Consider the following 26,229-nt stretch of genomic DNA (forward strand, 5'->3'; position numbering starts at 1 on the left):
ACTAGTTCACGATACAGTGACTGGCATATATTTTTTTAATTATGCTATCGCATAGAATGCCAACGAAAGATAAAAAAACCACTCGTTCTTTTAACTTTTTCATTTGAACCTGAAACGAAAATTACACAAAATAATATATGTAATAAGAATGATATAAAACAATGCGTTTGGTGCATCTCGATAATTCACGCGCAAACTGGAAGTTTCATTGAAATCGCTCGACGCATAATCAAGCACCTCCTCAAAAATATAACAAATTACCTGCTTTTCGTTAAGCCGCGTCGCACGCTCGGCCCTTAGAGCATCGACGTAGCAATAAATTGCATTTGAATGGGAGGACCAGCACATGGAAATTCCCAGCGACCCGAAATTCCGCATTTCCGGAAGAAATGACTGTACTCGCAATTTCGGGGTCCCCGTTCGCTAACTAAACCGCGAAAGATCGCCGATTTCCGTGCGTTATAAATTCACTATCGAGCAAGAAGATCGCGGTGCGGGCAGAACGTTTCGGATCTCGCTGGTTTGCGGACGCAGCCAGCGAGCGACACGGTGCACGTGTGCATTCGCGATTGCACCGATGCATCGTTGGAGCCGCGAGAGCCGGCCAGCAGCAGATAGAGAAACGAGAAACGAGTATGCAACAGGGACGGGTAGACGTATGTGCAGCAGAAGCCACGTCCTCGTGGTGGGGGAGCGGGTTGCAGGTTGCAGGATAAATGAGAAGCGGGGTGCGGCGGGAGAAGAGACGGCGAGAGGAGGACGCGGAGGAGAGAGCGCGAGAACGAGAAAGAGAGAGAGAGAGAGAGAGAGAGAGAGAGAGAGAGACGGAGCAGCGAAGTTACGAGGCTGTTTACAGGCGGCTGTTAAAGCGATCTAACTCATGGCCGGCCAATGCACCCGCCGGGATTGGCTGCAGCCACGCACTTGCGACCGGCATTCGCGGCTTGCTCGGCGCAGCTCCGCTCGAAATCGACTCGATTCCCTTTTCCCGAAGCGTATTCACGGGGACTAGATATGAAAAATGGCCCCGGCCCTTTGACAATTCGCCGGTGAATCGCGGCCGGGGGCACGGGAGTTTGAAAACGCGCGATGCTCCTGGAAAATAATTCCACTTTTTATCCGACTTCGAGCGATTCGCGCTGGTCGGGGCAATCGCTTTCAAAGCGTTACGGCTAATCGCCTTATGCGCACTGGATTTGCGACGTGTAATGGATGGAAGGTTATTTCTCGCAGTTTTTTCCAAAGATTTATTAATGGAATTGCATTTGCCTCGTAATTCGCGAACGTCGAATGCATTCGACGATTGCGCCGCCGGGCCGTGCCCGACTCAATTTAGATAATTGTTTATCATTTCTTTCTTCCTTTTGCGTGCGCCTGATTTCACTCTGTCGCACTCGATCAACTTGGATCCTCTTTGCGGTCGAATGGCGATTTCGAGGGGCCGCCGAATATGATCGCGCGTCCTATGTGCTTTATTTTTGCAATATCTCGGTAACAAAACATTCTATTGCTCAAAAGTTGCATTCGAGTTCTCTACTAGGCGTCGATGCATCTAAAATAGTGCAACGATTAATAGACCGCGGAGCTTTGTGCACTTATGGCACGCGCAGATTTTCAAGGTGCAAGAAAACGTACAAATCGACGAGATCTGATTGTATTATTTTAGTAATTATAGAATATTAATTTAAAGAATTGCGGTTATCTTAGTTTTCTCTCTCTTTCTTTTTACTCGGTGTCAAGTCATTCTGATTAACAATTTTACAATTCATTCTTTTTATAATTTCATAACCGATGGGCAGTTGCTGGTATCCAAAAATGTTCTATTACTCATTTATTTATTTATTGAATAACTAAACAGGAAACTTCTCGCACACATGTTCAATAAATAAACAAGTAAATAAGTAACAGCAGATAATTAATATTTTAGAAAATATCGAAATAAGCAATGGAAAATAAGCAATATTTATTTATCGAATATATGTACGGGATACCTTCCGTACACATATTCGATAAACAAACGAATAAATAATTAATAGAACGCTCGGCTGCCAAAAATACAGTTAAAACATTTGTTTCATCGGTCGGATAAGGGAGTCTCTATTGTACCATAATTCGAGGGAATGTTCGCAGTACGGGGAACGGTGTTCGCGGGTCAGATCGAGGAGGGGGCGCGGGTCGTGTAGATCGGAGGGGTAGGAACGCAGGCACGTCAGAAATTCCCGTCATTCTCGTCCTATCAATCTCGTCGTTCTTTGACATCCTTTCCGGTTGCCGGGGAGAGGCGGCGTGGCGCGCGCTCGCTGCAACATTTTTGCCGGAGGCCGATGAGTCCTGGACGAGAGAGAGAGAGAGAGAGAGAGAGAGAGAGAGAGAGAGAGAGAGAGAGAGCGGGTCTGGGTGCCGGGCGGGGTGGCAGGAGGAGGAGGAGGAGGAGGCCGCAGGAGGCCTCCGCGGAGAGGCGGCCGTGGCTGGGCGGCAGGTGGCGAGCCCTGCAATCGATACCAGCGTGTGACACCAGCATTATGAAATTCCTGTCCCGCCTGTTCGGCGTACCAGAGCCTGATGAATAAATACTTCGCGCGGAATTCCCGTGTCGAAGTCACCGGCGTGGTTCGCGAAGACGCGCCGGCTCCCGGCTCGCTTCCGCGCCGCTTCGCCCCGGCTTCTGGCTTGAACCAACAACGGGAGACGCGCGGTGCCGTGCCGTGCCGTGCCGTGCCGTGCCGTGCCGCGGCATGGCGTGGCGTGTCGGTAACGTTTGAACGTTGATTATTAATTCGCCACGGGGATCGAGGACACGCCGTGGGTGGGCGGCTGCGGGAGCAAAGGGAGAGAGAGAGAGAGACCCCGAGAGCAAGCTGTCTGATAGTGTCTGCTCGAATATTCGACAATGCTCCCGCGGATGGCTTTGGCCCGCGTCAACTATTCCGTCTCCAGGGTACACGTTTTGTTACCGTAAACCACCCGAGAACCTCGGCCCCTTCCGATATGTAATCAGCGATTAATGAATAATCAGCCGATCGCGCCGATGAATGATTGATGCGCTGCCAGAGGATTCGACGGGGCGGACTCGGTCGGCCTCCGCTTCTCCGCTACCGCCGCCGCCGCCGGTGGTGTCCGATCCCCGTGTACACGCTTGTCTGCCGAATTTCAGACCTCATTGTCCCGCAATTCCCAAAGATCTCCGGAGCGGCGCCGCTACGAACCCCGGCTTCTAATCGTCTTTCATGTTCGCAACCCGATTAACTCCCGCGCCGGCTCGCCGCGCTCCCGCCGATTCCTGAATGCGCTGCACCGGCGCGATGAGATCATCTCGACGATACGAGCAACGTTTAGCGTAATGCAACGCGTGCATGAATTCGATGATAATTAGGGTAATAATGATTTATTTACTCGTTCGTGCGAGGGCCCTTCGCTGAAGATGAAATGCAGAGATAGAGATACGGAAATGAGAGGGCGCGATAAAAAAAGTCGAATTTATGTATACGTAATAGTACAAAGCGGGAAGAAAATATTACAATAATAGTAAGAACAATGACAACCAACAACAATAATAATAATAATAGTGATAATAATAAATATAGAGAAAAAGAAAGAAAAATACACTCCACTAGCTCAAGAAATAAAAAGAATATGGGACCAAGAGAAAGTGACAATACAGTAATGTCTCTCTAATTGACGCTCAGATTGTTCACAGAAATGGACAATTTAGGGAGAGGAGATACGATTATTCTCGAGCCTTGCAGTTTATTTTTATAGTTCCAAATTGTCCACAATTATAAGAACGAGCCGCGAGGCTCGAATAATCGTATCTCCTCTTCCCAAATTATCCAATTTAGTGGACAATCTGAGCGTCAGTAAGGTTATGTCAAGATTATATTAATAATATAATTAATAATATAACCTTGACATAACCATGACATAATTTAGTGGACAATCTGAGTGTCAGTAAGGTTATGTCAAGGTTATATTAATAATATAATTAATAATATAACCTTGACATAATTTAGTGGACAATCTGAGCGTCAGTAAAACCTTGACATAACCTTAGTAACGCTCAGATTGTCCACTAAATTATGTCAAGGTTATGTCAAGGTTATATTATTAATTATATTATTAATATAATCTTGACATAACCATGACATAACCTTAGTAACGCTCAGATTGTCCACTAAATTATGTCAAGGTTATGTCAAGGTTATATTATTAATTATATTATTAATATAATCTTGACATAACCATGACATAACCTTAGTGACGCTCAGATTGTCCACTAAATTAGATAATTTACGAAGAGGAGATACGATTATTCGAGCCTCGCGGCTCGTTTTTGTAATTATATTAATTAATTAATATTTTATAATTATAATATATTAATATAACCTTGACATAACCTTGACATAACCTTGACATTACTGTAGTACCATTCACAGTGCATATTTGCAACAGGCATCACACTCCGAAGTCGTTCATACAGAATCTCGATATATTACACTTACCAACCCATATACAGTCACGCACACACAAAAAGCAATCATTCTAAACACAAGGACAATAGTAAGAAAATTTCTACAATAAAGACACCTACATGAACTCGGCGTAGCCCGTTCAAGATAGCCACAAACCAGAGTGAAAATCCTCTGAGAAGTCACAAGAATAACAACAACAACAACAACAACAATAATAATAATGACAATATAATAATTTATTCGCGCATGTATATACGGCTAGAAAAAGCCGTCGACACGAGAAGCGAATAACGGAACGAACATCTTTCCACGAAGAAAGGTTCGCCGCGTTTAGATCCGATCTAGCGAACGCAGAGTCGCGGGAAGAAGAGGATCGTCCATCATCGTGAATGATTTTCTAACGAACGGAGGTATAATTTGCCCTCGTTTGGACGGCGAGCGTTCGACTTTCACGGCCAGTTCCCGACGCCGAAGGTTCGCGAAAACGTCCGGACACGTTCGGGCCTAATGTACCGCGGAAGATTTAACACGGTCCTCATCGACGAGCCAGACATTTCGAGCAGCGGACCGTGCGCCGGGATCACGGAAGTCGGTTTTTACTTAACGTGGATTTTACTTTCGCTGGGCTTGCGGAGTGTTAGCCCCGGCTTAACTGGCTGTTCCGCTGAAGACCTTTCTGAAGGGTCGGGTCTTGGGACTCAGGACGGCCGGGTTCTCGAGGACGGTCTTCTCTGCGGTGTTCTCGGGGAGCTTGGGAATCTGGGATTCCGAGCGATCTATGCTTGACACAAAAGCAAATTGCGGCGGCTTCTCTCTCTCTCTCTCTCTCTCTCTCTCTCTCTCTCTCTCTCTCTCTCTCCCTCTCTCTCTGTCTCTCCCGAGATCTTGTAACTTCCATCTGAAATATTTTTTTTTTCTCCCCGACGGCGGACGTCTTTGGACCGGCGAGCCGAGTCGGTAGAATCGCATTACAGGATGTCTCCGGAAAGAGGGATGTCCGTGTCCGACCTTTACCGGCGCGTTCTACTTCGGACAGTTCGATGGCCCCCAATTTTCCGCAAGCGATCGAGCTTCTCTCCCGCGGATAAACCTTGCGGGTCTTCTTCGATCGCGGGGATCGCGTGTGATTTTTCGTCTCAAATATTTATTTCCGGCAAACGTTCGCTGCGCCGAAGGTAAGGTCTCTTCCCTCGAAGGATCGTCTTTGTAGTTTTTCTTTTTCTCTTCTTCTCCCCGCGCCGAGCGAATCATGTTTGACGGAGGACGCAAATTGCGGCGATCTCTCCCGAGATCTTGCAACTTCTTTGCAAACATCCCGGCTTTTTACACCTCGAGCAGTTCTCTCGCGCACCTAATTTCACCAGACAATCGGCGCCCCTCTCGGGAATCGTCTCGTCGATCTTCCCGGCAGCGCGAGACCGTGATTCTGATCCCGGCTTGACAGGTGATCCCTCGTGTCATTTTCACGCATACTCTCCGGCCGTGTGCACACGTATTCTCTACGCCCGGTTTCATCGGCGCTGAACCGCGCGAATCGAACTTGTCAGTTAAGATTGCGTCTGCGGAGAAGAGACGCGCGAAGCTATTTATCGCACTGTCGCTGCGCCGCCTGTAATAATTCAACGTCGAAAGACGTATTGAGAAAGTAAACGGTAAATGCGTTTAAGCTTGTGTAATAAGTCCGTTCGCGGACATATGGCACCTAGAAAAATACAAGGGAAATTAGACGAATTCAAAACGATAGTTCGGACGAATATTGAGATGCGCTCTCGTGGCGCTATTTCTATGCAACTGAGCTTAAATGAAAGCTGAAAGTGTCTACTTTGAGACAGAGTACATTGGATTGCAATAGATCGACGAGATCGTTTTGAAAAATTGAGAAGTATCGATCTCTCGCGTCGTGGGGTTTGCAAGATTTAAAAGGAAAAGTTCAGAAAAATTTTAAGATACGTTCTCGTGACGCTATTTTTATGTAACTAAGCTTAAATGAAAGCTGGAAGTGTCTACTTTGAGATAGAGTAGATTGGATTACAATAGATCGACGAGATCGTTTTGAAAAATTAGAAAGTATCGATCTCTCGCGTCATGGGGTTTGCAAGATTTAAAAGGAAAAGTTCAGAAAAATTTTAAGATACGTTCTCGTAGAGCTGTTTTTATGCAACTGAGCTTAAACGAAAGCTGAAAGTGTCTACTTTGAAATAGGGTAGATTGAATTATAATGCATCAACGAGATCATTTTGAAAAATTAAAAAGTATCGATCTCTCGCATCATGGGGTCTGCAATATTTAAAAGGAAAAGTTCGACTGGATTTTAACATACGTTCCCGTAGAGCCATTTCTATGCAACTAAGCTTAAACGAAAGCTGGAAGTTTCTACTTTGAGATGAGGTAGATTGGATTGCAATAGATCGACGAGATCATTTTGAAAAATTAAAAAGTATCGATCTCTCGCGTCATGGGGTTCGCAATATTTAAAAGGAAAACTTCAACTGGATTTTAAAATACGTTCCCGTGGAGCTATTTCCATGCAATGAAGCTTAAACGAAAGCTGAAAGCGTCTACTTCGAGATAGGGTACTTTAGATCGAAAAAACGCGGACTTATCACACAATTGAATAATTTAATATCTCGCGATTTACGCTTCGAAGATTTCTTCTCCGCAGATCCTCTCGAAACTGTTAAACGAACATACGCGTACGCTCGAAATGCTAAACAAAAAATATGTTCGTGGCGAGTAATCGGCTTACGGGAAGACAATCGAACCGGGAGAGGTTCCGGCCGGGTTCTTCGATCTGGAACGGTTCAAGAGCAAGGAACGTCGCAAAAATAGAACGCGAGGAAATTCAATGATGGACGTCGGCTCCCCGGTTCTCCTTTAATAATTCAAACAAACCGATTACACGTCCCCGACGGCATCGGCGCGGACCCAGTTAGACGAGGATTACGCTGCGCGACGCGGCTCGCAGCCTTTAGTTTTCAGGCCGGGTGTTCCTTTAAGCGGCTTACCCTCGCGCGCGCGTCGGCATCCGTGTCTGATACGTGCACCGTCGCGATTTCCCCACGCCGCGCCGAATCGAACTAATTTACGATGCGCGGCGCGTACGCGATTTTAACCGGCGCCGTTTCCCGTTTCGTGTTTCCAGCCCGCCGCGCCTCGCCGCACGGCACCGCGAGCGTTCCGCAAGCGGACAGCTTTCGGTCGAGCCGCGTACGTCCCGAAAATCTTGGCTGCGAAGCTCGTTTCCCCCGATCCTCGACGGAATTGCATTAGACTCTCCCTAATTGGCGCACAGATTACACACAGAAATGGGCGATTTGAGAAGACGAGATACGATTGTTCGAGCCTCGCGGCTCGTTAAAACCGGCCGTCTACTAGCCCCGGGCCCCGGGACCCCGGAGCTACGGATTCCAAGGGTACTGGGTGGCCGCGAAGTCAAGCGGGACAACGCCTGATTGTTCTACGTGTACGATCCGCGTTGGGAGTCGACGGAAAGGGCGCGACGGTACTCTCGTTTGACTCGTCGATTTTGAGATCGTGGCTCTGACGTAGGCTGGATGCACTCGATCGGAATTGTCGACGTGATCGGAGAAGGAATCGGAGAAAGTATAGTAGATGAGGTGTATACAGTAATGTCTCTCTACTTGACGTCCAGATTGACCACAAAAAGGGACAATTTGGGAAGAGGAGATACGATTATTCGAGCCTTGCGGTTTATTTTATTATATATATTTTTTTATATATTATTATATATATTTTTTTATATATTATTTTATATATTATATTTTATATATTATATATATTTTTTTATATATTATTTTATATATTATATTTTATATATTATATATATTTTTTTATATATTATTTTATATATTATATTTTATATATTATATATATTTTTTGTTATAAATTGTCCACAATTATAAAAACGAGCCGCGAGGCCATTTTAGTGGACAATCTGAGCGTCAGTAAGGGAGACATAACTGTAGCACAGTAAGGGAGACATTACTGTGGGAAATAATATTGCGTTGGACAAATTTTAACTGGTCTTTTTTCTAAAGGTTGTATCTCGAGAAGAAACCTCGGGGTCTCGCGTGCTTTCGATGATATTTTGACCTCGAAATCGATGGAAGAGTAACCGCAATTTCTTAAGAGCGCGTAACTCTCGTCAGTTTTAACTTTCTGGTTTCAGAGTTCCATCGATCGAATCGCTTAGACTTCGAGAGAATTTTTCGGATTATTGTCCACAAGGTTATGTCATGGTTGTATTATTAATTAAATTTTTAAGTCTTATTAAGTATTATTAAGTCTTAAGTTAAGTATTATTGTCAAGGTTATATTAATAATATAATTAATAATATTACCTTGACATAACCTTACTGACGCTCAGATCGTCCACTAAATTATTATTGTCCACAAGGTTATGTCAAGGTTATAAAAACAAGGTTATAAATTATAAAAACGAGCCGCAAGGCTCGGATAATCATATCTCCTCTGCTCAAATTGTCCATTTTTGTGAATAAACTGAGCGTCAATTAGAGAGACATTACTGTAATATGCATCGACTACAAAAGCTACACAAAGATAGTTATATATTTATAGCTATTTGTAACTATTGGTAGCTATTTCTTTTCTTCTTTTTGGAACCATTTCGCGAACAGTCGGTCGCGTATTAAGGGATGAACGGCGCTGTTTTGTCGCTAAACAAGAGAAGCGGCGGGCCCAGAGGCAAACAGGAAATAAAAGCTTGCCGTATTTATTATTTGTTGTAGAAATATATAAAAGTTTTTAGCGATGTTGTCTTTACTCTGTTTGCATGTTTTTTACCGCCCGTTCGTCGGCCGGAATACTTTCCTGTTGACGTTTATTTTTCATGTTTCCCCGGGAAACCGTGTCCCGCACGTGTCCCGGCCAACGTTCACCGCAACGTTCGTTGTCCTTTCACCCCTTGCCCGCGAAATCGTTCGTTCGTCGATCCGGTCCGACCCAGTTTTATTTCGAAGGCGCGGGAAAAAAAAACGAGGCTGTCGTCGATCTCTCGCCGTTAGCGAAGAAGCGCGCTGGAAGCCGTGACGGACGGTCCGCAAATAATTTTGTTTATCGGAGGCTGCGTCCGCTGTCGAGCCGGCGCGGCGCGTGTCAAAGTTAGACAGCTATGGTTGCTCGAACTCTATCTACGTCATATTTGCGTAACATTTCACGGTTCGGCGACTTTTCATTTCGTCGACAGCGGCGGCCGGCAGCAGCAGGGTCGGTCCGGGCCGGGTCGGGCCGAGTCGGGTCGGGCTCCGCTCGGGGTTGAACTTTCTATCGGGCCTCACTTTCCGCCGGCACCGGAACGGAATCTCAGATAATCGAGCATTCGCTCGGCACCGTTCGACCGCGTTTCAAACAGGTTCGCGCGATACGCGAAGGCTGTAATTAATTTCCGTAGCTGCAACGTGATTTAGTGGTCGCCCGTGGCCGATAACACGGCCGCCCCTCCTCGGATCTAAGTACATTCAAATTAATTGCAATTATTGTAATTATGTCGAGTCGGCGCTCCGACAATGAGCCCCTGGGGGGAGAGGGCTCTCCTCGAGCAACGAGAGGAAACCGACGCTTTCCTTCGGCAAAAATGACGATCGATCGCCGGGGAGACCGAGGCGATTACGGTGAAATACTGCTCGTAATCTTCTCGCGGTGTTCACCATGAATATTTATATGCAAAGCTTTTTCCCTCCCCCTCCGGCCGTGTAATTCAATCTATTGTCGGAAAATAATTTGCATGGCGCCCCGCGACCGCGATTCATTTTTATCTTTTTTTTTCTGCCGCGAAGTGTTTCGGGTAAGAAATTGGATTTCCAATCGATCGGTCGACGGAACGAACTTCGGATTTAATTCTCCGCTCGGGCCCCGGACGATATATCGCGGCGAAATAGGCGCTATCTAGCTTGATTTTTCATTATAGAAACGGTCGCGGGGCGGGGAGGGGCAGCGGAGGGGGCCGCGCTCGAATTCGACTCTTTATTTCGGCGGGAATATTGTTTGCCGGGGTATTGCAAATTTCGAACACGTCATCGGGTTATTGATCCGGGCATAAAATATTCAATTTTCGAACCAGCGACGCGGCCATCCAATTTTCGGAGATGAACGTTGATCAAAACTTCAGCTGCACCTTTTTCGTCCGGATCAATAACCCGCCGCTCCGTTCCGCGCCGGATGGAACTCTCGTGTTCCGACACTTCGCGCGCATTCGACGTGTCCCACCCTTTTTCCTTTTTTCTTTTTTTTTACGTTTTTCCTTTTTCTTTTTCATTCGTTAAACGCGTCGAAGACGCCGCGTCGTCGTCGTCGACGGCCGCGTGAACGCGGTCGCGATTTTTCCGGCGACGCAAGAACGGCGCCGAGCGGATTATCGCGAAGTTCGTTCACGTGATCGCGACGCGGACGTATCGAAAATTAGCCGGACGCTCGAGGTTAACCTTTTAGGCACGACGCGCCACTATAGTGGCCTTCGCGGATGTCATCTTTCAGAACGACACGCCACTATAGTGGCTTTCGCGGATGTCGTCTCTCTGGACGACGCGCCACTATAGTGGCTTGCTCTAGTAGCTCACTCGCTCATCGTTTGAACCAAATAATCGTCTTCATATGCATTGTTTCACACTTCTTTTGTCTTCGCATCGATTTACAACAGTCTACAGGGTGTCCCAAAAATGTCTCGCAATCTGGAAATGGCGGGTTCCTCGGATCATTTGAAGCAACTTCTTCCTTTACAAAAATGTTCTCCGAGGCACCGTTAACGAGTTATTAACGAAAAACAGTGACCAATAAGAATCGAGTACGGCTGACGCGAGGCGGCCCAGCCGACCAGCGCGCGAAGCTCAGTTCCGCTCATTGGTTCGATCGCCTCGCGCCAGCCGAGCTCGCCTCTCATTGGTCGCTGTTTTCTGTTAATAACTCGTTAACGGTGCCTCGGAGAACATTTTTGTAAAAGAAAAAGTTGCTTCAAATGGCCCGAGAAACCCGCCACTTTCGGATTGCGAGACATTTTTGGGACATCCTGTATATACAGACAGAATATACAGTATCAGACACTGTACAGTACACATCAGACTCTGCCGTCCAGAGAAATAGCCTCGCGCAGAATCCAGCCGTACCTAAAAGGTTAAATTGCGAGCACGAAGTTTCGGAGGGAATTGTTCGAAAGCGGAGCGAATTAACGAATTAACGGGTCCACGCGGGGAAACGTCGCGCGCGCGCCGTTTCGTTTACGGCGAAAGCGAAGAAAGCCCGCCGAACGGCTCCGTAAAAATGGCAAAACCACGGGGCCGTTGAACGTTTTGATAAAACGAGCAACGGAGAACGTTTCCCCGCGCGTCGTTTCCAGCCGAGCCGACGGGTAAAACGCGCCGGTACGCGACGCGACAGCGGCAAATAATACTAATAAAAATTCCATGGATCGCTAAATTAGCCGAAAAAGGACCGTGGAAATTGTTTTACAGCGGGCAGCAGCAGGCAGCGGCGGCTTCGGCGGCCGGGAATTCACCGGTAAAAATCCGCAAGCCACCCTTCGCGAAATCCAAACCTAAATCACGTACGCCCTCGGCCCCGCTTCTATTCAAACAAACCCCACCAATTACCGCGAAAAATCAGAGAAATAAAAGCTGGAAAGGATGCGCGCGCGTAAATCTTCCGAACGAAAGCTCTCCGGCCAAAAAAAAGGGAAATAGAAAAAAAGGAAAAGAGGCACGCGCTGGTACGCGTGTACACACGGACGGCAGAGAGGGACGGAGGGGGAAATAGAGCGAGCGACACGGCGGTGGGGGAGAGGGGAAGGTGAAATAAAAGAGAGAAAATGAAAACGAAATAAAAATTGGCGCGGATCTCTCGCGGGTCGTCGGAGCGGGGCGGAGGAGCGCGCGCGCGCGCGCTGGCCGAGGAGAAACGGTTCGCGAAATGAGTTTTTTGTTCCCTTTCGGGTTTCGGAGCCCCTTAAACGCAGCCCCCGGGTCCCTAAATGCCGGCGCATAACGCCCGCTCGCAACCAGCCGCGAATGCATCTATCCGGGGGCGGAAACCGTCCACTCTGCGGCCCGCGAGACATAATACCGTTTGATGACGTCATTAAGCCGGAGCCGGCTTATTGTTTCTCGTAAAACGTACGTGCAAACGCGGCCGGTACACACAAGGGGGCCTTGCGTGTACCCGCAGGGACGTCGACGTCTTGGTGGGCTCTTTCGACGTAACCCCAAACCATCATCCCCGGCGCGCCGCAGCGAGGCGAGGCGCGGTGAGGCGAAGCGAGGCGAGGCGGTCGTCTCTCCAACCCTCTCGCGCACCGCACACCCTTGCAACCGTCTTCGAGCGGGTTCGTCGACAACACCATCGTTGTCGTCGTCGCCCGTCGTCGTCGTCGCGGTCGTAGCCTCCATTTTCCACGGCGGAACAATAAACCGGGCATAAACTTATAATTAAATGCCTGCAATGGCGCGTGTTTGGCACACGTGACGCACGTCCGCGACGGACTTGTTACCAACGCGCGCGCGACGCTCGAAATAAATCGTCTCGCGCGACACGCTCGCTCCGGCACTGGCCGGCACTTGCCGATTAAGTGGCTCGTGTGTGCCTCGATTTCTTCACCCTCCTCGGAAAATCCGCGTTAACGGCCTACGGATCTTCCTGCGGAATACGAATCTTCCGCGAGCCGTTGTCAAAATCTCGTCGTTGGTCTCGGAAATGTTAAATACTTTTTAAAAAGTGGATTTCTATATCCGTCGGACTTTTCAAACAGTAAATTATCGAGCATGAATATTATTCCGTCCTTTAAAATTGGAATGAAATTCTAATATCTCGTTAGCAATATGTAAGCATTCGAGTAAATTTAGGCACAGAATAAGCATAAATTCTCTCTTCCCTTCGAAGAAACGATTGCAATCGAAACATTTCTAATCGCAGTAACTTGCGAAGAAAACGGTAAATCGATGGATTAATGCATCGAAGAGGATTCATTCGGTGGATTTAACAGCTTGGCCCGGCCTCGAAGACGAAATGATAATTCGGCCGCGAAACTAGGAAGAAGACGTCCCAATGGTCGTCGCGCGGAGCGCGGGGCTGCTCGGACGGTTCGAATGCTGCGAATTCACGAGGGCCTGTCCTACACCTCGGAATCATCCGGCGCGGTCGCGATCCTCCGATACTTGCGTCGAAAATATTGCTATCGAATGTCGTTAGCATAGCCGGCGAATTCCCGGGGCAGGGGACGATATCGGGTCCGCCGGAAAGGGGCTGGATTCCGAGCGGATCCCGGCCGGTCGTTTCTTCGTTTTCAAACGGTCGCCGCAGGATATTCCGGGAGGGAAATAATTCCCGCGCGTTTCCTGCTTTCGTATTCCGAGTGTATGTTTATCGCGCGCGATTCGTTCAGCTAATGGCCCGTGATCGCCGCGATAATCGGGATCTTATCGGTTTTTCCGGCCGGTTTCGCGGGCCGGGTTCGTTCGCGGTCTCGCCGCGCGGTCGGTCCCCGAATTCCTTACGGCTTACGGCGTGCCGCGGGGATTCGCGTTCGCCGATTCGTTGCCACCTATTCCCTCTTGTTCTCTCTTTGTTCGCTCTCTTTCTCTCCCTCTCTCTCTCTCTCTCTCTCTCTCTCTCTTTCTCTCTCTCTCTCTCTGTTCCTTTCTCTCCGCCGACCACGTTTCCTTCCATTTCTTCCGGTCTCGGCCTCAATTTTGTCCTCCGTTTACGGGCTTCCAGCGAAGCTTACCGGGCGAGATTCCGCTCCATTCATCGTGCACCCTACGTGACACGAAAAACGGATGCCAGGAAAGCTTTCGGGTAATTCGAACCACTCCCCACCGGTCCCCGGCCTCCTCCGCCTCCTCAACCTCCCCAACGCGACCCACACCGCGCCGCGCAGCGACGAATTACGAGCGCGTTAAAGTTTCGAATTGGTCAACCTATACACGGCGTTCCTCCTCTGATAGCCAGTTATCGCGAGAATGGGGCCTCGGCTCCTGACATTATCGGGGATTCTCCTCTAATGTCTTCGAAAGATCGACTTTTTTTACACTAATCATAAAGTTTCAGCGCTCGCTCGCGTAACTAACGATGCTGAGCGTGCTTCTCTCCACACGTCCTCTCTCTCTCTCTCTCTCTCTCTCTCTCTCTCTCTCTCTCGTCTTTCTTGTTTTTCTATTGGGTTGGCAACTAAGTAATTGCCGATTTGTTCAATGAAATAAAAAATTTTTTTTACTTGGAACGAAGTTTAATCTGTAATGTATTTTCCATTTTGTTCGATGACCTTTTGCCATCTCTCCGACAACTTGAAAATTCCACGCTCGTAGAAAGTCTGATCCTTTTCGGCCAAAAACTGAGTTCAGTGAGATTTTACAGCGTCATCGTCATTCAAAGTTTTACCACGAAGGGAGTTGTCCACGGTTCGAAATAAGTGGTAATCCGATGGCGCGAGATCAGGGCTATGTGGTGGGTGTAACATCAATTCCCGACCAATATCCATCAATTTTTGCCGAGTGGACAAAGACGTGTGCGGCCTAGCATTGTCCTGCTGGAAAATGACACTTTTACGATCGACCAATTCTGGTCGCTTTTCCTTGACCGCTGCGTTCAATTTGTCCAGTTGCTAACATTCACGGATAATAAAAAATAACATAATAATATTAATAATAATTTTATAATATAACATTTACGGATATCGTAAAAATGGGAGCGAGAGACATCTATAATTGAAATCGGCAATTACTTAGTTGCCAACCCAATATTATGCCAATCGCGCACGAATTACTATACTATAATGTTCAATGATCCAACGTTAATGTAAACGCTCTAAGACGCTAAGAACAAGAAAGAATATCTTTCCATCGTCCTCGATTTTTCAGCGGTCAACTGGAAGAGCACGAAATTAAATGATCGACGCGCTTAAATGACCGCTGCATTCAATTTGTCCAGTTGCTAACATTCACGGATAATAAAAAATAACGTAATAATAATAATAATAATTTTATAATATAACATTTACGGATATCATAAAAATGGGAGTGAGAGACATCTATAACTGAAATCGGCAATTACTTAGTTGCCAACCCAATAGTTTCGGTTCGATTAATCGAATTACATTGGGTTCGCGGGAATTTAACTTTAATAAATTGAAATTCTCGATATCTACCATAGAGATAGATACGGCCTCGACGTAAGATATCCGTCCGAGAACCTTTGTAACAAACAGCCCCCTAATTCGCCCGTGTTTGTTCTTTGTTGCAGGAGAGCGCACCTCAGAAATTGTCTGGAAAAGCTGAAGGTTCTGGTCCCGTTAGGTCCAGAAACCTCAAGACACACTACGCTGGGTCTCCTGACAAAGGCCAAGCGTTTTATCAAGGTAGGTGCACGTTCATCGTCGTGGTCGCCTTAATATCGGGTTTTGCGACGTCGTACGGAAGTTTATCATTCGTTTCTGACAAATTCCACGGCGGATACCTCCTTTGTTCGATGCAATCTAATCGATTCCGATGGCTTGTTTGATCCGGAATTATGGCGTCGTCTGTGATCACCTGAACTCGATGTCATCAGAATTACGACAATAGATAAACATTTAATCTTCGAGCAAGCTTTAGAGCCGCGTTTCAGGTTTCCTATATATTTTGATCTTATAATATTCTTTTATTTATTTATTCGCCGTCCATACAAAAAGTTATAGTTATAGTCTTTATATATATATATTTAGTTCTATAGAAATTTCAACCTTGCACGCTAGAGCTACCGAGCCTTAAAAACGATCAATTGTTTTATGATAATGACAGAATTGGATTAACTTACACCGCGTATAAGAACTGTTACAATATTTGCTTGGACGAAGAAGAACATCTGAAAATTTGTTAATATTCTTAAAAGTCCAGCCATTTTGACTGCTTTGGTAGTTCCAGTGTTAATCGATTGAACAATCATTCTAACTCTAAATATTCCCGAGATATTCGGTACCAAATATCAGCCAAATACGAGCCGAATATCAGTTTGGCTCCAAGTTCGGCTACGTTTCCAATTCCTTAATTGCGAACGCAAGCCGATTTCGCGCGTTCGCAATTAAGGATTTCGCGCGTTCGCGTTTAAAATCGGCGCGTATCAGCGCGGTACGATCCTCCGTCGGATGCGTTTTAAATCAAAGAACCAACACCGAAAACCCGAAGACCGAGGTCGCCGCGAACAGCAGAGACCGAGGTGGGTTTCCATCTCGCGGCTCCCTCCTCGCGACTCCTCTCCCCGCGATTCCGGGCTGGTCCGTCGATCCAAGGATAGAGAGAGAGAGAGAGAGAGAGAGAGAGAGAGGGTCGCTAAGTAACTTTGCTTCTTTTTCCGCGGTTACGCGCGCGGAAGTTGCCGGTGCTCGCGGTCGTAGCTCCTTGTAGAGGACCGGGAGCCGGAGGCCGGAGGCCGGATCAGAGATACAACGGCGGGTGCCGTCCGTAAAAGTCTGCGGAAGCGTCGGAACGACGTGGCCGGGGGTTCGCCGGCTACGGGGCAAGGAGGGGGATGGTCGTCTGAATATTTCATGGGTTTCCCGTGAAAGTCGCGGTTCGCGGGAACAAGCCGGCAAGAAAGAAGAGGCGACGTCTGCCGCCGAGACGCGTACACGGTGCTTGCTCTCTCTCTCTCTCTCTCTCTCTCTCTCCCCTCTCTCTCTCTCTCTCTCTCTCTCTCTCGCTGCGGGAACAACCGCTACGGCTGCGGGAATAAGAAGAAAAGAGGAGCGCGGGCCGAGGAGAGGCGAGGCGAGGCGTCGCGGTTGGGGCGGGGAAGAGATTTCTGACCGCGGAAAACGGGTCGGGTAATTAGCAAGAAAGATGGCGGAAAAGATGGCCGAGTGTGAAAAGAATCGCGGTCGAGCACAGCCGGTGGAAACACCGACGCGGAGGGAAGGAAGAAGCGCGGCGGCGGCGGCAGTGGCGGCGCTCGCTGGAAAACAGAAAGAAAGAAAGTCCAGGGGCGGACAAATAAAGTATTACCCGGGACGACCGCCTGCTACACGCCGCCGACTCCACCAGCGCGAAATACGAATGATCCTCCCTCTCTCTCCCTCTCCCTCTCCTTCTCTGTCTCCCTCTGCTTTCGATTCGCCGTCTCGTTCCGCCGCAGCAACCCCTTCGTCACGCCGGCCACCCCGCACAGCTGAAAGTAGAAGTCGACTTTCCCGGTGTTCGCCGGGGTTCCTCGTTCTTTCTCCGGCGGACTTTCTTCTTCCTTCCCTTCCGATCCTCCGACTTTAATTTTTCCTTCGGCCGACTTCTTTCCAGCCCCGACACGCTTCATTTCCTCCTCCAGTTCTTCCTCTCCATCGCGGCCCCCGACATCGCCACCTCCGACTCTCTCCTCTCCCGCTCGCCCTCTCTTCGTCCTTTGTTCGCCGCGAGTCATTCGTTCCTTCCTCTTTCTCAGCCTCCCCCGTTTCCCTACGAATCTCTCTCTCTCTCTTTCTCTCTCTCTCACCCCCTTCTGCTCCGTAGCGTTTCAGTGGTTTCTCGCTCTCTCTCTCTCTCTCTCTCTCTCTCTCTCTCTTCGTGGCTCCCCGGCTGCTTTGACTTTTCGTTACCTCCCCTCCCGTCCTCGTCCCCCCCTTTTTTCATCGGCCAGCCGCCGGCTGACGATAAATCGCCGTGCGCCCGTTAATGAGCGGCCGCTTTTAGACGACTCTAATTAGTCGAACTCGTCGTCGCCCCGGCTCGAACTTTCGAGGAGTCTCGATAGGGCGGATTTTAATGTCAGCGCGCGCCGCTCGTGATATGTCAGCGAATGCGATGGGACGGCTCGATGCTTGCCGGATTCGCTGTTTTTTTGCAGCGTGCGGGGCCCCTTCTCGAATTTCGAAAACCCTCGAACGGGTTCCCGGGACTGTGACGATTTCGGACTTCGGGCTGTTCGGGCGTTTGTCGGTGCATTGCTCTTTTTTTCTGGTACCTGCGACGTGTACACGGGGTGTCCCAATATTATGGTGCTTCCGAGAAATGAGAGATTCCTCGGGTCATTTGAAGTAACTTTTTTCTTAGCGAAAATGCGATCCGCGGCTTTGTTTACGTGTTATTAACCTTTTAGGTACGGCTGAATTCTGCGCGAGGCTATTTCTCTGCACGGCAGAGTCTCATATGTACTGTACAGAGTGTCTGTATATTCTGTCTATATATTGTTAACCCTTTGGCCTATAACCACGAGTCTGACTCGTGGTGAAAAATTTGTGCCATAAGCGAAAATCACGAGTCTGACTCGTGGTAAAGAATTTGTGCCATAAACGAAAGCCACGAGTCAGACTCGTGGTAAAGAATTTGTGCAAATTTGTGCAAAAATAAATTATTTTTGTCAACCGATCAATTGATTATGATTGCACCCTAGACGTCTTAACACTTTATCGACCGCTAGCCTATTTATCGGCTTTTCGATTGCCAATGTTTATCGATCGCTAGCCTATTAATCGGCTTTTCGATTGCCAATGCTTATCGACCGATAGCCTATTAATCGACTTTTAGCTATCGACGGTTTTCGCTTCTTTACTGTTTTGTTAGTAGCTGACCTCCTGTATGCTGACCTCCCCATATCCTTATGAATTATAATTATAATAATTATTATTATTTATTATTATTTTTAAAGGAATAAGCACAACACAATGAATAGCGAAAATTTAGCCGGTACTGGGAGCAAATGCGCGCGCGACTAAGCCAGTCCTTACTGAGTGGCAGCCTCAACCACGACCGGACGATAAAGTGTTAAAATTACTATTTGTACCTAAACATTGTTTATTATTTCGCAATTCCTTTCGTTGCACTGAAATATACTATATGTCATGAAAGGTACACATTTTGCGCCAGTTCAGGTACACGGCTGAACAGTTGAATGGCACGGCGCGCGACCGATTTTCTTGTTTACTAATGCTCGCGCAATTGGCAGATATCGTGTAGGCCAAGGGTTTAAGATACAGTTATATTGTTAACAGTTATATTGTTAAGATATTATATTGTAAATCGATGTGAAGACAAAAGAAGTGTGAAACAATGCATATGAAGACGATTATTTGATTCGAACGATGACCGAGTGAGCTACTAGAGCAAGCCACTATAGTGGCGCGTCGTTCAGAGAGATGACATCCGCGGAAGCCACTATAGTGGCGGGTCGTGCCTAAAAGGTTAACGAAAAACAGTGACCAATGAGAGGGCGTGAAATCTCGGTCGTTTCGCTGAAACGTTCTGAGAAAACGGCTGAGAGGATTCCTTTGTTCGAGCTTAGATTATAATGGAAATCAATATTTTACAGTCGAAATAAGTTCAGCCTTGTCATTCTCATAAATTCAGTGTTAATCTAGCACTCTAATCGAGTTATGCGAATATGTGCTCCGTTCTCCGAAGATTCGTGTTCCCTCGATCGATTAGAATAGCCGAAGGTTCGCCGCGTCGCATTGTGGTATCGTATTTCTTTTCGCGCGTACTATGCGTACGGTATCACGTGCGCGTGCTACGTGATATCGATTGGCACATATCGGGTGTTTCGTGATATCGATCGATGACCGTCGGGTGTTTCGGTTGTCGGCTGTCAAAAGTCGAACGCAGTCGTTGAAAAACAGAGAAAAGCACGGATCGTGCGACGAGAAAGAAAACAGCGCGCGCTAGTTTCGCGAGCTCGAGTATCGTTCGCAAGGCAACTTTGTTCGACACTTTTAACCCTTTGCACTCGGATGTCGCCGATACGGCGACACAATGTATTCGCGTCGGAGTGACATCTCCTTTTAATTATTATTTTCCTTTCGTGCCGTAGGATGCATAATTTTAAAAACACCGAATCTTTTATCGATCGGTTCTTATAAAAATTGTCCAGCAGCACGACGATTGTTCTTTCAATTCGACTCTGTATAACAAGATCTGGATGTCCGAAAAATCTGTTCCGAGTGCAAAGGGTTAAATCCGCGTTTCCGTTTCTCTTCGGTAAAATTATATGTCACGAGTTATTTATATAATTACTAGCTATTTATTTAACATCGTCGGCCTTCGGAAAATGGCCGCGGCGAGGCAAGGCGAGGCAAGGCGAGGCGAGGCGAGGCTTTGGCGCGGCGTAATCTGGTTTTCCTCGATGATGCCCCGAAACGATCGCGCGCCTCCACAAACACGGAGACCTCGGGGCGCGATGAGGATGAGCGGTGAAATGAGAATGGGGGACACAAGGCAATCTTGCGGCTGGTATCTAATGCAGGCACGTAATGTACAGGTACCTGCAGATCGGATTGATATATACCGAGAGAGAGAGCGAGAGAGAGAGAGAGAGAGAGAGAGAGAGAGAGACTCCCACGCGGACCCTGCATGCACGGACGAACGGTGGATACGCGCCGGTGCACGCCGCTCTCTGTAAACCGTGCGGAGCATAGAACGTAGACGTAGACAAACACGCGGCCGGCATAGACCGAGGAGAGCCACGACACGCTCACGCACGCACGCATGCACGCACTCGTGCGCGCACGCACGCACGCACGCACGCACGCAGAGCCAGTCCCTGCACGCTATTGTGCCAGCCAGGCTGTAATTTACTAACTACGCATCCATTGTCTGCCGCTATTCTCTGTTTGCCGCGACACCTTAGCCTGCCTTTCTGACGACCCACGAGAGCCTCTTGCGATCCTCCTCCTCCTCCTCCTCCTCCTCCTCCTCCTCCTTCGCCGCGCCAATGCACCCTTGCCTCTTCTCTTCGGTTGATTGTCAATTCATGTAGGCTTTTTCGGTGACCCCTGCTTCTTTCTTCGAACGCGCCGTTCTTAAACCCCTGTTTCGTGGCTGCCTTCGACTTTAGCCGAAACGATTAGTTTCGCTTCTCTTTCATCGATTTTTATAGTAAATTCTTCCCAATTTTCCTTCAGCTGGTAGACAAAGATTTGTACAGTTGCCGATTGGCGACGATTATACAAACGAGGGGCAAGTTCCGAATACAAGCTGATTATTAGCTGAAAATTAGGGAGGATTTACTGTATTGTTTGATTATCGCTAATATCGCTATAGTGAAAGCTAGCGGGGAATAAAATGCTGTTTATTTTCTCTATTTATAATAAGTAATTTTGTTACGTTTTCTTACGTGTGATGGATAAAGATCGTCAAAGTTAAATATGAACTAAATCGTGGTTGATATTGTAGATAGCAGAGGAGAATCGAAGCGACGAGTGAAAAGTTTCATCGAAAAATATTGCATTTAAGACGAGAGCAGCCGACGAAACGAAGATGCTCGAATTTAGTTTAATTACAAAATTAGATCGTCGCTTGCTTCGATTCGCGCTCGATTCGCACAGAGGAACTTTCGATCGCGAAGATACTCGACGAGTTATTGAACTTTGACCCAAGTCGAACTACAAAATATTTGCCACGAAGAGGTTCGTGGACGGTGGCGTCAGGATTACATTGCAATCCGTTGGCAGGGACCTGTATTTAACTGTGACACATACTCTCGGTAGAATCAGACAATAGTGTTCGGACGGCGCGGCATGGCGCGGGTATGGAATAGTGTGTTAGCGTTTCCATCAAAATTTCGGCTACAGATGCGGAGCGTTGATCGTGGAACGGGGCTTACGGTTGAATTAGGCGGTACGTGTCAGACAATAGTTGCTTGTTTCCATTTCGAGCATGCTCCCCGATGTAAATCCCGGTTCGAATCCTTGTCACAGATCTCCAACTACTCTTTATATTGTTCTTAACTGTGGGTCCTCGGTCCTTGTAATTGTAACGATCGCAACGATAAAGAGTGTAAGAAAGTGCAAGGGAGTGCAAGAGCAAAGAATTTAACCAGCGACGAGTATACTCGTCGTGGAGAAACGGCAGTATTTTGTGTCACGATGAGTGTACTCGTGCCATATACTTTGTTGTTTTTGATCCAATGTTTTAACAGCGACACTTACTCTGTGTTCGACGAGTATACTCGTCGTGGAGAAGTCACAGTATTTTGTGTCACGACGAGTGTTCTCGTCGTGCTATATGCCTCGTCGTTTTTGATCCAATGTTTTAACAGCGACACTTACTCTGTGTTCGACGAATATACTCGTCGTCGCTTGATTCTCTCTACAATATACACAAATATAGGTGTGCGCTCTGAAAATGAGGCGCCACAGGTAACTGCTTAAGCGACAGTGGAATCTCGAAAAATTGAAACAAGGCGCGGGAAACAACATTGCCGTAGACGAAAACGCGATCGAACGTTTCGGAATCGTCCGATGGTGGCAAGCTTTCAACATTTCACGCTCTTAGCTTTTCTACGTGACCCCAGCAAACCGCGAGCGAGCGAGCGAGCATAGACGATAAACACGCGTTTGAGACCGAGCGCCGGGTCTCCACGCAGAAACGTGCTGCACTTCCGCTGCAGAATTATGTATGTGGGCCAGCGCGTCGAAGTTCGAGCGCATCTGGAGGGAAAACCGAAGTCTGTTTCGACGTTGCAACGTTAACGGGCGCCGTTCCTCGGTGTCCACGAACGCGACCGTGAAAAATATCGTAACAGTTCATACTTCGCTCGAACCTGTTGCACTCTGTTACGCCGACGGACGCACAATGATTCGTTAAAACATTTTTTTCCTCCTTCCTGTTCCTGTTCCTGTTCCCGTTCCCGTTCCGCGTGTCTCCGTCACGTCTCGGCTGTTACTCGGAAGACCCCCTCCTCCTCCCCCTCGTGCTCCTTTATTATTTTTCTCGTGAGAAAAGATTAAGTCTCCTCCTATCGTTTCCAGCGTATCTTCACCCCCGAACCGCTTTCATCTCCAGCTATTTATCTTTCCGCGATTCGTTTCCCCTTATCTTCCGTCCCGTACGACTTCCGCTCCTTTATTTAGCGCAATATTCTCCCGCCATGGAGAGAGTCCCGAGAAATCGCCCCATTTTCATCTTCCGCGTATCTACTTTTTCGCTTTCCTACGCTTCGCAAGGATCACCGTCGTTTTTGTGTCGTTTGGATGCTAGGTATCGAGGACGCTTGATCGGAATATTCTAGGCGAACAGCTGGGTTTTCTACCATTCTCAGAGTTACGTGCGTTATCGATCGCTGTAGTTCTTCTAACAGTTTTTAATTAATCAGCTTTTTCTATCATTTGCGCCGTTTCCAATCGCCACATATTCTATAATTCTTCTCGATACAGTAATTTCTCCGGGAAATGCCAAATTTCGGGCTGCTGTGAATTTCTGTGCGCTGGTGCTACGCCTATGTAATTTATTGCTACGTCGATGCTAAGGGTCTTCGAATCGTGTCACTTGGCCTTCGAATTGCCTTCGAATCGTGCCATGTGTCCCCCGAATTGCCTTTGAATCGTGTCACGTGGTCTCCGAATTGCCTTCGAAACGTGCCAAGTGCCCTCGAATTGCCTTCGAATCGTGTCATGTGCTCTCCGAATTGCCTTCAAATCGTGCCCTCCGAGTTGCCTTCGAATCGTGTCACGTGTCTTCCGAATTGCCTTCGAATCGTGTCACGCGTTCTCTGAATTGCCTTCGAATCGTGTCACGCGTTCTCTGAATTGCCTTCGAATCGTGTCTCGTGGTCTCCGAATTGCCTTCGAATCGTGCCATGTGCCCCCCGAATTGCCTTCGAATCGTGTCTCGTGGCCTCCGAATTGCCTTTAAATCGTGTCACGTGTCCTCCGAATTGCCTTTAAATCGTGTCACGTGGCCTCCGAATTGCCTTCGAATCGTGGCAACAAAATTAGAAATTTTATTCTAGCATTTCTTTTCTACAAAATCAAGTCGCGAGGCCCGAAGAATCGCGACTCAGTATTCCCAGACCTGCCGGCTTCGATTCCGAACATTTCTGGGAGAAATTACTGCACTCGGAACCGAAACGCCGCGTTTATGCGACGCGGAGCCGCGTTAATGCATCGACGCGTTACACGTATAGCGCTATGAAACGCGATGCACCGGTGCATCGGTCGCCGCGAAACAACGAAAGCCAGACCGCAGATCACGTTAAGGAACACGGCCAATGCCGAGGACTTCCGGCTCGGGAACGATCTCGCGGACCCGTGCGATCGACGCCGTACGATCTTAAGTGTTTTATAAGAGCCGTCCCTGAACAGCCCGGCAAAGCGTAATGGATTTTAACGGGGATCGCGAGCTTCGGCTCGCGACATCGTGGATGTTTATGCAAATTGCATGCTTTATGGACTCGTTTACTCCACGGGATCACGCGACAATGTTGCTCGCTACACGGGCAGCGCTCTTTCGAAAAGAAACATAATATCCTGTTCCAGCACCGTTTCATTTTCCCGCGTGTCGTAAATTTTGGACCTCTTTTGCTCTTGGTGATCAAGGGGGTGGCAATTTACATCGGAAAATTGATAGGTCGGACGGATTGAAAAGCGCCCTCGGTATTTTGCGCGAAACTTTATTTCCCATGTGATGTGACAATATTAATTTTTTATTCAAGCAGTCTATTAATATGGTTCGTAAGGAACGGGTTTTTGAGAATAATTTCGCTAATTATACGGTGCACAACGTATACTGCTGCGTTTATTCGTTCAACCCTTAACATTCCAAGGATTATTTTTTGATGTAAGTAAACTATCGGCAACTCGCGGAAAATTTTGCCAAAATTGTGATTCTGCTATTGATATAGAATTGTGATAAAAATCATTCCACCGCTATGGAATTTTGTAAGATTATACATTGGAGGGTGCAAGGGTTTAAATAATAATCGCGCTAAATTGTATCGACGCTACGAAGCGAGCCTTCGAACAACGTGCGAAGAACAGAGGTCGCTGAAGACAGCATCGCGAAAGCTCCGGAAATTCGCATTCGGACATCGAACATTTTTCATTTACAACAGGTTTAACCGTCGAACAACCCTGTCGAACGACTCGCCGGCGTGGATTCGCGAAAGATCCGTGGTTCCATCGATCCCGAACCGGATAGCGTGCCGCAACCGTCGAGGAGGATTTCTTCGATCGCCGCAGCTGCGAGCCCGCTAACTCGGCAAATCCATCGGAGTTGTTAAACATAGGCTTCGAATAAATGTTTCCACATAGGCGGGAAGCTTTTAAGAGCGGTCAGCGCCCGGGGGCTCGGAGTTTCAGTTTTTAAGAGAGTTTAGCGAGTTTAGAGCGGGGGCGGCTAGAGCTCCGACTGCGCGGAGAATTTTCGAGTGTATTCGGAGCGGATTCGGGGAACAGAAGTTTCGCTGTTCGCAGTTGTTCGTAATTATCTATCCGCCCGTATTGGCGCGCCGTATTAATTGCGAGAAAGTATTCCCGTGTTAGAGGGGGGGTGACTCGGAACTAAAGCGATATCGCTGGAATTTATCGTTGGTCGCCGACTACTGTAATTTCTCCCTAATTCGCGCCGTGATTGCGCACGAAAATGGACAATTCGGGGAGAGGAGATACGATCGTCCGAGCCTCGCGGCTCGTTTTTATAATCACCGATTGTCGACAACTGTAAATTATACGGGCAAACTAATAATATAACATAATAGACTATGATATAATAGGCATAATAATATAATTATTATAATAATTACTATATTTTTAATATATTACTATATTATTACTATAATATTAATATATTACTATATTATATTACTATATTATTACTATAATAATTACTATAATAATTACTATATAATAATTACTATAATTATTATAATAATTACTGCAAACTATTACTGCGAAATAATTACTTCGTCTTAGGTTCCTATGGATCTGGCAGAAAAGAATCATGGCCGCCGAACCTCTAACTTACGCACGTCGGTAACCTGATTTACTTTTACTTTTCTTTGCCTT

General features: G+C 47.4%; 1 protein-coding gene across 5 annotated transcripts in view; it reads left to right on the forward strand.

Moving 5' to 3' along the window:
- Mxd (MAX dimerization protein) overlaps positions 1-26,229 on the forward strand; it is a 330,355-nt gene that overhangs the window by 177,155 nt on the left and 126,971 nt on the right. For all 5 annotated transcript variants that reach the window (XM_076520598.1, XM_076520600.1, XM_076520599.1 and 2 more), the window contains exon 5: positions 15,732-15,846. In XM_076520598.1, the coding sequence (XP_076376713.1) occupies positions 15,732-15,846 (115 nt within the window). The remainder of the gene's footprint in view (positions 1-15,731; positions 15,847-26,229) is intronic.

This window comes from Megalopta genalis, chromosome 3, assembly GCF_051020955.1.
Source record: "Megalopta genalis isolate 19385.01 chromosome 3, iyMegGena1_principal, whole genome shotgun sequence".
NCBI classification, from domain to species: domain Eukaryota; kingdom Metazoa; phylum Arthropoda; class Insecta; order Hymenoptera; family Halictidae; genus Megalopta; species Megalopta genalis.